The sequence below is a fragment of the Equus przewalskii genome, chromosome 21, assembly GCF_037783145.1.
Source record: "Equus przewalskii isolate Varuska chromosome 21, EquPr2, whole genome shotgun sequence".
Classification (NCBI taxonomy): Eukaryota; Metazoa; Chordata; class Mammalia; order Perissodactyla; family Equidae; genus Equus; species Equus przewalskii.
Genome location: NC_091851.1, coordinates 39,367,413 through 39,379,747, shown reverse-complemented (window position 1 = coordinate 39,379,747; position 12,335 = coordinate 39,367,413). Strand labels below are relative to the sequence as shown.

Below are 12,335 nucleotides of genomic sequence, written 5' to 3'. Positions count from 1 at the left end.
CAGGGGCAGGGTGGAAGTTCAGGGCTGCCTGTGGCGTCCCTGTCTCCTTACCAGGCAGCGGTGTGAGCGGCGCCCGAGTCGTTTCTCGCAGAAGGGCATGTCTTCTTTTCCTCCTTTCTTCTTCCCTTTTATTGAGAGGTGGCACATAGACAGGAAAGTGCGCACATCCTCTATATAGCGCCAAGACCCAGATCAAGAAACAGGGTATTATCAGCCCCCCAGATGCTCCGCTCAGCTCCCTTCCAGTCACACCCCCCCCCCCAGGGTACCCGCTCCCTTGACTTCCGGCAGCCTCGATTTGTTTGGTTGGGCACTTGTTGTAATAATATTTCAATAATAAACACGTGCTCATATGTCTGGTTATGATTTTCTTCTCCTTCCTGCTTTCCTTCTCTCCATACAGAAAACCTTCGTTGAGCACCTCCCTCTAGAGACGCTAATTGCTCCTAGTGCTACAGTAATATGCCAGAAAATGCTTTCTCCGGACTTTTGTGGGATTTATAGTTTACTATAAATTTAATGTAGGTTACAGAGGAGATGGGAGGAAATGAGAGAGGCTTCTATGAATTTCTTTTGAAACAGGTAAAAAGGAGAATGATTTCCATAACAATATGGAGAATTCTGAGGTGGAGGGAGTGAGGTTGAAAGGGCTTGTCAGCCTTTATCTCAGAGATTAACAATAATAAATCTTTTATTTATCAGGCGCTTTTTATTTACAAAGTGTTTAGCTGCCGTTTTCTTGTTTTGGTCTCACAACATTAAATGAGGACATTTAATGGAATGAAGAATTGAGTCTCAGAGAGGTTAAGCAACTTGCCTAAGGTCACACAGCCTCAGAGATGTCATCTGCTGGGAGGAGGAGAGTAGAAGGCAAAATGAAGATGGGGTAGAAAATTCAAACAGCTCATGGGAAATGCATTGTGCAGTTAAACATGCATTTTTTCGCTTGTCCGAAGCCCCCTGTTTGTGCTGGTGATGTGGGAAGAGAGCGAGAACAGTGAGTCCCGTGACCCAGTGACCCTGCCTGCCGTGCCCTTCAGTGGGTGTGTGTTAGAGCGAGTCTGAGGAGCTGGGCACTTACCACCTCCTCAGCTGGCCTCGCTTTCCTCTGCTCCTCACTGAGTAGACATCTGACTGCACTTGGGTTCTAACGGAAACTTGGAGTTAAATGCAAACCATTTCCTTCTGGTGCTCAACTCCAGTAACAGCTGTCAAGAGTAATCTTAGGGGGCTGGCTCTGTGGCTGAGTGGTTAAGTTCACGCGCTCCACTGCTACGGACATGGCATCGCTCGTCAGGCCACGTTGAGGTGGCATCCCACGTCCCACCACTAGAAGGACCCACAACTAAGATATACAACTATGTACCGGGGGCGGGGTTTGGGAAATAAAGCAGGAAAAAAAAAAAAAAGATTGGCAACAGTTGTTACCCCAGGTGCCAATCCTTAAAAAAAAAAAAAAAAGAGTAGTCTTACTCATATGAGATTTTGCTTCCATGTTCCCTTTAGAATCTAACTCTTGTGTCTTGGTCACTCTGCTGTGTTATCAGATGGAAGTTTAAAACATAAGAAAGCTTGCCAATCAGTGCTGGGGGTCCAGCTACATTGGTTGGCATCAATTTGTAGAGGATGCAGTTGCCATGGTAACCCAACACAGTGCCGCTAGGCTGAGGAGTCACTGGGGCGATGATCGGGAAGGGATGGGGGCGCCCCGGGGCAGAGGGGTGGCCTGGATGTTCCGGGACTCTCGGTGGCGAGGGACCAGTTTGTTACTCCCGTTCCCCACCAATCTATGGCAGATGGATCTGAGGCTCTGCGGTGCATGACCAGCATGCACGTCACACCGTGTGCACTTGCCACACGAGTTAGATAATGCCCAGCTGGTCTGTGCCCTCTTCAGTGGGACTTGTCCTGTGATCACACGCTTGAACATCACAGCCGCGTCTAATTGCTGTAAACGTTTCCAAACGCTCGGTCTCCGGGGTTCAGTGTTTATCTTGTTGTGGTCAAGGAGCAAAGGCATCATAGTGCAGGTGTGATCCCGGGACTCCTCTGTTGTGGAGAGTTAGGAAGGACCTCATGAAGCCCCTGATCATGACAGCCTGGCTTGTGGGAGCCCCTGGCCGGCAGAATGGAGAGGATTCCAGGTCTGCGGCTGCAGGGGGTGAGGGTGGAGGAAACGGCGAGAGCAAGGGGGCACGGCGGAGGTGACAGCATAGGAAGTGGGGGTCAGAGGTCGGGGAGGTGGAGAGGCTCTGTCAGGTGTCTCACAGGGGTGGATTGGGCTGGGTGGGGGCTGTGATGAGCTGAGAGCATGACCCTGAATAAAGAGAGTGGCCGTGCTCACTACCTGCTGGAATACACAGCGAGGAACGTGGACTCGGCATCAACCCATCTTCTGATTTTCCCAAGAAACGCCAGAAATCTCAATTTTTTTTTATATGAATGCTCTATATTTAAAAGTTGGCAACTAATTCAAAACTTCTAAAGTGGTGTGCAGGTCGAATCAGCACACCTCGTGGGCTGCCGGCCTGTGCCTTCTCTCTGGGGACTGCCGCTGGGATTCGCATCTCTTGGGGACGGTTCTGGTCTTGAGCGCTGGGAGATGTTGGGGGAAGGCTGTTTCCGGGGGTGTTCAAGGTTGACCGGCACCAGTCGGGGAACCCCCATTGGGGCCCTTGTGATTAGGGTCCTCTTGAACCTTGGGCATCGGGGATTAAGACCGAGCCACACCTGTGCGGGAGCAAGTGCAGTGGCCGTGTGGCCACCCCTCGCTCGGCCTGGGCTCCGCTCCCACTGCCTGACCATCTGCTGTGGTGACAGGCCTGTGGTCAACAGGGGCCTGCCATCTGCTGAGGAGCGAGCGCTCCCCGGGCCTGCCATCTGCTGAGAGCCCCTGGAAGGGCCCGGCGTTGTGCTGGAGAACGCCCTGGGCATTGATCTGGGGCCTGCGGCTCCCCCGCCCTGGCTCTCTGTCCAGGAGCCCCAGCCCCAGCACTAGTCTGGGAGCTTCTTTCACCAAAAGTGTTTGAACCTCCTCGTGTCTTTGAATGTCCCTCTGACAGTGGTACCCGAGACCGCGGCCCAAGAGAAGATGTGGGGTTTTCTTTCTCCAGCGGAGGCCGGGTTGTCTGTCTTCCTGGGGTCCTCCCTGAGAGCTGGAGGGTGGCGCCTTCTCATGTTTCAGCTGTCATCCCTGACGTCCTCCACTCAGAGCCTCTCCTCTGCCGCCCAGTCCCCCGCAGCTGCCGCCTCTGCCAGCTGTCCCCTGCTCGTTCTCATCCCAGTGCCTCCTACCACCCTCCGGAGACCGTGTTTCTTGCTTTTCTTCTTGACTATTCTGTCTTCCCCACCGTGTTGAGTGTTTTCTTGGCACACACTGAAAAGAGGAGGCGAAGGTAAATTTTTGATAGATATCGCCAATTTTCTCTCCAAGTAGATTCCAATTTATGCTCCGGCCTGCAGCGTGCGTGACAGGGTCCGTTTCCCCACCCCTTGGCTCTCATGTTATCGGTCTTTCTGAATGGTTGTTACTGTGATGGGGATGACAGTGGTTTATTTGGCATTTCTTGGATTGTTCACTGGGTTGAGCATCTTTTCTAATGTTAGCTGGCCATTTGTGTCTCTTCTGTATATTTTTTACTTGTAGAAGGATGGAGGGCTTTCAGTATTGTGTGGGACGTGGGAGGGAGACAGGAAAGTTTTTAGGAAAGAATTGTCATGTGGACAGACATCCCCCACATGTTCCAGTTAGACACAGAATCTGAAAGGAGCCAGGCTCAGCAGGTGCAGAGTGCTTATTAGTGCTCTGAGAAGAAGAGTGTGTTCCCAAATTTCCATAACAGCTTATGAAAGTAGGAATGTCCTAGGTGCTCCCCCACCCCTGCTGTCTGAGACCGCTGGATCCCACAGACCGGCCCCGACCTGGGGAACTTCCAGCAACTGTGGACATGCTGTGTATCTTTGCTGTCCCACATGGCAGCCACTAGCCCTAGGTGGCTACTGAACACTGGAAACGTGGCTAGTGAAATGGGGAACTGTATTTGATTTAATTTTCATTGAATTTAAATTTCGGTAGCCGCAGGGGCCTGGTGGCGACCATGCCGGTCAGTGTAGCCATGGATCATCGGGTGACCCTGGCGCATGCTCCTGACCCTCTCCCGGTGTGGGTGCTGGGTTTAGAGGACATCCTCTGGGGGTCAGACTCTCTGTCTGTAGGCCCGCCTGTCGGTGTTAACATTTCTGTGCGTTGTTTTTCTCCTTTCAGGTACCGTTGTGGGTGTTGTTCTGTACACTGGCAGAGAACTCCGGAGCGTCATGAACACCTCGAATCCTCGAAGCAAGGTGTGTACGCGGTCGCAGGACGCGTTTCCTTGTTGGAACTTTCTACCCTTATGTATTTTGATGGTTGCTGTTGATGGCGTGAAGAGCCAGATTTAAAAACAGGAACACTTAACAGTGTTATTTCATTTATACAGACTTACACATATACATTCATGAAAAGGTCGTGTGTGTGTGTAGGTAAATCCATATGCAGCTGTACGCACGTGTATACACATATATAATACAAGAGTATGTATATGAATACATAAAATTCTAAAAGCTTTTAGGTTAAACTGTCGAGCACTTTCTCTTTGACGTGTCTTGTGCTGCGTCCTTCACGTGCGTCTCAGGTAATCCTTGAACCAGCCGGTGAGCACAGGGGCTTCTGTAGCCTCAGCTTACAGATGAGAAGTGGCCTCGGAAGCCCTGAGCTCTGCCCGGGCTGCAGACAGGACGGCAGGCCTGGATTCACACCCCCACTGAGCACCTGGCCGGGGCACCGTGTACACGGTGGGATCTGCTGTCTGCCTACTGCCCCGCTCTTGCTCGTTTCAACCATGACCCTCCCTCCCTCCCAGCTGCACCCCTCCTCCCAGTTTTGAGTCAGAATATTGCAGACTGATTTCCTCCGTCAATACTATGAACGAATGCTGGGGTTCCCAAACTCCGGTCGTTTTCACCCCTTCATTACAGCCATCACTGCAACTATAATGTCGTTTATTTGATGTTTTAGCCTTATCCCGGGCCATGCTTTTGTGAAGTTATGGGCTTCCTGTGCCAGTTACATTTTTTTTTGAATATACATTAAAATCAATGTATAATTATTAAAATAATAATGTTCATTAATGCACTACCTAAAAATCAGGTGCCGCCAGTGGTGTGTACCCTGACCTTTAGGCAGTACTGAATTAGTGTGTGGTATGGTGCTAAGAGTGTAGGACTGAGTCCTTTTACAGGCCACTGTGTAGGATGTTAGAGGCCACAGCACCATCAAATGCTGCAGTAACCTGCTTATATATTTTCAAATCTAAATCTTAAGTCATTGAAAAAAATTGAAATCAGAATTCTCTGAGGCCCCTTGGGTGTCTGGTAGGAGCTCCAGCCCGTGGAGCCCAATGTTCTCAACCAGAGCTGTGGGGACCGATGGGTCCCACTGTCTCAGCCCGGTGGACGTGTTCATGGGTTCACGGGCACCAGTTCTCTTGGTGGGCCATGGGTTGCACCAACCAATCGTGGGCTCCCCTTGTGCCTTGTCCCACAGATTGGCCTGTTTGACCTGGAAGTGAACTGCCTCACAAAGATCCTCTTTGGCGCTCTGGTGGTGGTGTCGCTGGTCATGGTCGCCCTTCAGCACTTTGCCGGTCGTTGGTACCTACAGATCGTCCGCTTCCTCCTCTTGTTTTCCAACATCATTCCTATCAGGTGAGCAGAGAGCGAGCTTGGGTTCGGGTGCCATGACACTTTCTTCTCTTTACCAGCTGGGCCCTTTGTAGAGTGACCACCAAGAACAGTCAGGATCAGGAATGTGAGCCATGCTCTGTGCCTCTAGTGTTGGGAGGGCACATTCCTCCATGAACCATCCTTTCTTTTCTTTTCTTCTTCTTTCCTTTTTTTGGTGAGGAAGATTGTCCCTGAGCTAACATCTGTGCCAGTCTTCCTCTACTCTATTTTGTATGTGGGATGCCACCACAGCATGGCTTGATGAGCTGTGCTAGGTCCACACCTAGGATCCAAACCCATGAACCCTGGGCCGCCGAAGCAGAGCATGCAAACTTAACCACTGCACCACCGGGCCAGGCCCCGAACCATCCTTTCTTGAATTACTTTCTGCTCAAAAGATCTTGCCTTACCCTACCCAGTCTAAGGATGCCATTTAGAGTTCGTCTCATCTGTCTGCTCCAAGAGGTTGGTAGTTGCTATTGGGAGTGCTGTGTTGAGAAGGATTCTGAGCCTGAGTCTGGGCTCAAAGGGAAATAATATTGTGATTGATTAGAATGGAAGCTTGGTTACGTATGTCAATTGTTGGCCTTCCTCATTTGGAGGCTGAGTAAATGGTTTCAAAAAATAATATAAGCAACAGATTATTATAGTCAGAAAAAACGAGGATTCACAGTAGCGAAAGAATAAAATAAAAATCACCTCTAATCTCACAACTAAGTGATAATTGCTGTTAACGTTTTGGAATATATGTTTTTCTAGACTGTTTTCTATTTTAGAAAAAGGAGATTCTGCTCTACATAAAAATTTATCCCTGCTTTTTTTAACAGAGCAATGTGTTGCAAATAACTTTTTTTTTTTTTTTGAGGAAGATCAGTCCTGAGCTAACATCTGCCAATCCTCCTCTTTTTGCTGAGGCAGACTAGCCCTGAGCCGACATCCGTGCCCATCTTTCTCTACTTTATATGTGGGACACCTACCATGGCGTGGTAATGAGCAGTGCCATGTCCACACCCGGAATCCGAACCGGCAGACCCCAGGCCGCCAAAGCGGAACGTGTGCACTTAGCTGTACCACCGGGCCGGTCCCGCAAATGACTTTTTACATCAAATATACTTGCACTCTATCATTTATTAGAAGTGCTCTAGAATATATTCTGTTTAATAATTTATTTAGTCCCATATTGTTGGATACTTATTTCTACTTTTTCCCCATAATAAATGGTCAGAAAATAATTATTAAAAATAAACCGTATCTTTTTTTCCAGAAACTTTCAGTGCTTATAATCTCTATCTTACACTCAATATGTTGTCTCATATTTTATCTTGCTCTTTTGTGTGTTTATGTCATCCCAGCTAGAATGGGTCTTTTTCTGGGGACAGAGTCTGTGGTTTTGGCGTAACAGCCTGACTTAGCACCGGGGCTTTGAACCCTAGCCGCTGCTCTCCGTGTGATGGTTTCAAAGAATAGATGTCTGCTTTATTGCTAGCAAAGAAGTGTCTGTGGTGTAACGTTAAGTGAAATTGTAAACTTTAAAGTTCTTTCTCCAGTATGATTGGCAGTTAATGAATTGAATCTCCCTATGGCCCAGGGCTCGCCAGTAAAATAGTAGGTAATTTGATTAGTTTATAGGATTATGAGTGAATTTGAAGATTTTATTTTTTGCAGTAAAATAATATTTTAAAATGAGTTGAATATGTACCATGGGATATTAGCCTTAAAAAGGGAGGAAATTCTGACATGGGCTACAACACGGATGAACCTGGCAGACGTTATGCTACGTGAAATACGCCAGTCACAGAAGGACGAGGCGTGTCTGGCTCCACAGTACGCGGTGTCTGGAGCAGTCATATTCGTGGACACACAGAGCAGAATGGGGGCTGCCAGGGGCTGAGGGAAGAGGGGAGAAGGGAGGTGTTGTTCAGTGGGTCAGAGTTTCAGTTTTACACGATGAAGAGTTCCGGAGACGGTTGCATGGCCGTGTGAATGTACTTATTGCCACTGAGCCGTCCACTTAAAATGGTTTAAATGGTAAGTTTTATGTTATGTATGTTTTACCACAATTTAAAAAATGAATGTAGTATCAAAAATATATTAGCTCCGAGGACCAGTAATTTAAAAAAAAATAAGACTAGAACAACTACCCTTTCAGTATTTTAAGTGACCTCGGTCCGTAGCAGAACAGCTTTATGAAAATAATGATTTGTTGAGCGAGTTGTTTGACTCTTGTTGAATCTGTGGACTCAGCCCCAGCTGTGTGCTTCTGGAGGGACTGATTCCAGATGTTACGGCACCAGTGACGTGTATTGAGAGTCCTTGTTGTTCAGAAAAAGAGACACAGGCAGCCTTGTGCGTATCCTGCTAACCTGGCGCTCTGGTCTCCTCACTAGTTTGCGGGTGAACCTGGACATGGGCAAGATCGTGTACAGCTGGGTGATCCGCAGGGATGCCAAGGTCCCCGGCACCGTGGTTCGTTCCAGCACAATTCCCGAGCAGCTGGGGAGGATCTCTTACTTACTCACAGATAAGACAGGTGAGTGTCCTGGGCCCTCGCAGGAGTCAGGTGAGAGAAGGAGCCCTCCTTCTGGAGGTGTTAGAGATGTGTGCTGCTCTTCCGTTTTCTTTACCCTTTAGTAAAGAGTGGTTATCTGGTCGTGGTGGTGATGATGGTAGCAGCAAAGCCTTACACAGTCCTGGTTATGTGCAGAGTCCTGTTCTGCCTGTTCGTGGACAGTCGCTCAGTCAGCCCTCACCCTCCCCTTGTGAGTTGGGTGGTACTTTTATCCCCGTTTTACAGATGAGGGAATGAGGCACAGAGAGGTTATCTGACTGTCAGAAGCACATGGTGGCAGAAGCAGGCTTTGAGCTCAGGAGGTCTGGCTTCAAGTCCTGACTGCGTAATTGTCCCCCAAAATCCTTCACAGTTTAATGTCCGTCAAGTTAGGAGACTGTCGCGGTGGCTGAGCATCGTGTGTGGAGAGACCTGGGTTCAGGCTTCGTCTCTACCGTTTAGTGACCATGGGATGAAAGGGAATCTGTTGCAGGGATCCGGGGTAGCTTGCTAAATCAGAGGATAACTAGGTTTCAGGAAGGAGAGGAACCAGGGAAGTTCTAGATGTGTCAGCATCAGGACCCCGGAGATGGTCTCTGTAGGGCTGTGTCATTGGGGTGACTCGACTCTACTCATCGTCCATCCATCTGTGATTGACACTCCCTCTGGACCACCCCAGGGAATGAGGCCGTAATTTCCCTGTGGGATCCTAGGATGCCATTTTCAAAAGAAAGGGAATTGGATTCTGGGCCAAGACAATACCAGAGATGTCTGTTCCGGCAGGGGCGGTGCTGAAACCTGTGCACTTCATTTAGTAAATTCTCAAGAAATAAAAGCTGTCAGTACTGTTCAAGCTCCAGGATGTAGGCACAGTTACTCCTCTGTCTTCTGTTTCAGGAACTCTTACCCAGAATGAGATGGTTTTCAAACGGCTCCATCTAGGCACGGTGGCCTATGGTCTTGACTCAATGGATGAAGTTCAAAGCCACATATTTAGTATTTACACCCAGGTAAAGCTTTCTGTTTCAATATCTCAAACAATTCTCTTACGTTTGTTAACACCCGCATTGAGATGTCGCCAGCTCTGGTGGTCTAGTGGTTAAGAGTTGGTGCTCTCATCACTGAGGCCCAGGTTTGGTTCCCTGTAATGGAACCACACCACCCGTCCGTTGGTTATCACACTGTGCCGGCTGCGTGTTGCTGTGATGCTGAAAGATGTGCCACTGGTGTTTCAAATACCTGCAGGGTCACCACCCATGGTGGACAGGTTTCAGTGGAGCTTCCAGACTAACACAGACTAGGAAGAAGAACCTGGCCACCCACTTCTGAAAAAATTGGCCATGAAAACCCTGTGAATAGCCGCGGAGCATTGTCTGATAGAGTGCCGGAAGATGAGAGGATGGAGCATAGAGTGGGCAGGGCTGGGCTCTGCTGTCCGCAGGGGCACTGGGAGGCAGAATCCACTTGATGGCGCTAACAAAGATTACTGAGATATGATTCGTAATACCACATGACTCACCCGTTTGAAGTATACAATTCAGCGGTTTTTAGTATATTCACAGAGTTGTGTAACCATCACCACAGTCAATTTTATCTTCATCACCCCAAAAAGCAAGCCTATACCTGTTAGCAGTCACTCCCCATTTCCCCCACCCACCTCCCCTTCCAAACCCGTGGCAACCACGAATCCTGGACATATTGAGTAAAACTACGGTTGAGGTTTTTCCCATCTTCCTCAGCCCCCTCAGTAGAGGGTTAACCTGCTCTACTGAGCTGCTTGTGGACATTGGGTAAAACCTACGAGAAAATTGTTTGCGCCATCATGGGTGCCAGAAAGATCTTTGAGAACCTGCTGGGGTTGGTTTCACTTCAAGTTTATGAGCGTTTATTTTTCCCTTTTCCCTGGTTATGAGCCGAAGTAGCAATAATTAATGGTCTGCTTGTGAAATCATCATGACATTACTGATGAGCTTTGGTTTCTCGTCTATGTTCATCTCAGCAATCGTGAAAGAAATTAATTGATCAGAAGTGACTTACAACTTAAGTGCTCCCACATTTGTTTTTCCTACAAAGTTTTTCAAAACCAGTCATTTTTCGGGGAAAGATATGACAACTAAGTGTCCTCATATTCCCAAAAAGTTAGACCAGTGGAGTGCCGCCTCAGCTGCTCATCAGAGTGACTGGTGATGTTTTAAAAACAAAACAGAACAACAATGAAACAAAAGACATTGACTTGGGCCTAGAGATTCGGAGTCATTGAGATGAGCCAAGAGGCTGGGCTCTGTGCTTTAGAAGCAGACAGACAGACACAGCCCTTGGTGATTCCCAGGCACATCCAAGGCTAAGACGGACGACATTAGACCAGCTGCATGCTGTGGCACTGGTTTGGAGACAAGAGAATAGAGAGGCCATCTTTTGCTTAAATTTGTTAAAATAGGTAATAATTCCATGGTCAGAAAGCCAGTTAAAAATGTGAAGGAAGTATTTCTGGATAAAGGTTAAAGGTGGAATCCTTGAACACTTCGTGACACAGTCATATTTGACATTTCACTGCCTGGAACACTCGCACACCTGGATTCCCGGGGTATCTCCTGAAACCAGCAGAGCAGGGGGTGGAGCGTGGAGGTGGGAGGGGATTTGGAGTGGAGAACAGTTCATTTGATCCATCTGATGTCATATCTACAACCAGCCATGAAACACTTGCAGTTCTAGGCTCCCTGTGCGGGTATTTTGGCTTGTCTCCAAGTGGATCCATAGATCTTTTCCAAAGATGTATTTTTCAGACTATTAAAAAATCATGAGGATTTCTTTGGAGAGGGCGGAAGAGCCACTCAGCCCTGTTCCTCTCCCTGTCTCTGACCCATCTTCCTCTGTGTGGTGATGTGATGTTGGTGTCTCCAGGGCTCTGTACTGGGCCCCATAGGTCACTCTCTGGGTGGTCCCCTCCTCCCCCAGCTTCCATCACCCTGTACGTGCTGATGGCTCCCACATCTGTCTGCACCCTGACCTGGAGCTTTAGACCAGAATGCGCCCGCATCCCTGATGTTGCTGCTTGTGGCCCGTGAGGACGGTACACCCATGATCCCAACGTTCTTCCCTCATCCCCTACACCTGCTTTCTTCCAGAGGTCCTTGTCTTAGTGAGTGCCACCTCGACTTTCCCCATTGGCTCCATCCAAGGATTTGGGAAATGCCCCTGCTTCCTTCTCCATCACCACCTTCCTTCAGTCACCCGTCTGCTCCCACCAGATCACCTGCTCAGCCCTGTGTCTTCATCCCTGTCACTCACTAGGCAGAAACTGCACTCTCCCTTGCCTGGCTGTCTACAGTGACCCGCCATCACAATTTCTCTGCCTCTCTTCTTGCTCCCTTTCCAGGAGCACAGGATCGCCCTTGTACTGTCACCTCCCTCTTGGGGTCTGAGACTTCTGGTGTGGTCCAGCTGCGACCTGTGTCCCCTCCCACTCCACTCTGCCGTTCACCCTCTCTCCCCTGCTAACCCTGGTTACGCCGTCGCCTTAAGCATTTAGGGCAGGGCGAGCTGCCTCATGTCTGTGTCTTGGGATAGACTCTTCCCTCTGAAGCATCAACCCACGTGCCTTCCGGCTCCTCCCAGGGCTTCACTGTGTGGACTGTCATGCTTGTCAGCGCCTGGCTGAACACTGCTCTCTCTCGGCCCTTTCCCAGCGGAGCTGGCCTGTGGATGATTATATTAGACAGCTTCACAGCTGTGCTGTGTGCCCCGGCAGGAGACACACCCTTGCCCATTTTGGTGGTATTTTTAAGAGCTTGTGGTATTTACAGAAGCCGTCCCATCTCAGGATATTTGCGCAGTTCAGCTTTTACGGTCCATTTTTGGTTTAGCACAGATAACACTCTTTGTAAAATGTTAAAAGTCAGAAAACAGCATTTCTCACCATGAACTCTAACTCATAACTCTTCGTAGCGGAAGCTCGTAAATGGATTTGCCCATCCTGGCCTTGGGTTTAAAATAGCTGAGTGTTATGGGGTTAGGGCATCTCGAGGCT

The 12,335-nt window shown here is 48.9% G+C and overlaps 1 protein-coding gene across 9 annotated transcripts in view; it reads left to right on the top strand.

The window, feature by feature from the left end:
* Positions 1–12,335, top strand: part of ATP9A (ATPase phospholipid transporting 9A (putative)) — a 127,663-nt gene that overhangs the window by 59,662 nt on the left and 55,666 nt on the right. For all 9 annotated transcript variants that reach the window (XM_070589472.1, XM_070589471.1, XM_070589470.1 and 6 more), the window contains exons 10-13: positions 4,265–4,341; positions 5,582–5,742; positions 8,148–8,290; positions 9,206–9,318. In XM_070589472.1, the coding sequence (XP_070445573.1) occupies positions 4,265–4,341; positions 5,582–5,742; positions 8,148–8,290; positions 9,206–9,318 (494 nt within the window). The remainder of the gene's footprint in view (positions 1–4,264; positions 4,342–5,581; positions 5,743–8,147; positions 8,291–9,205; positions 9,319–12,335) is intronic.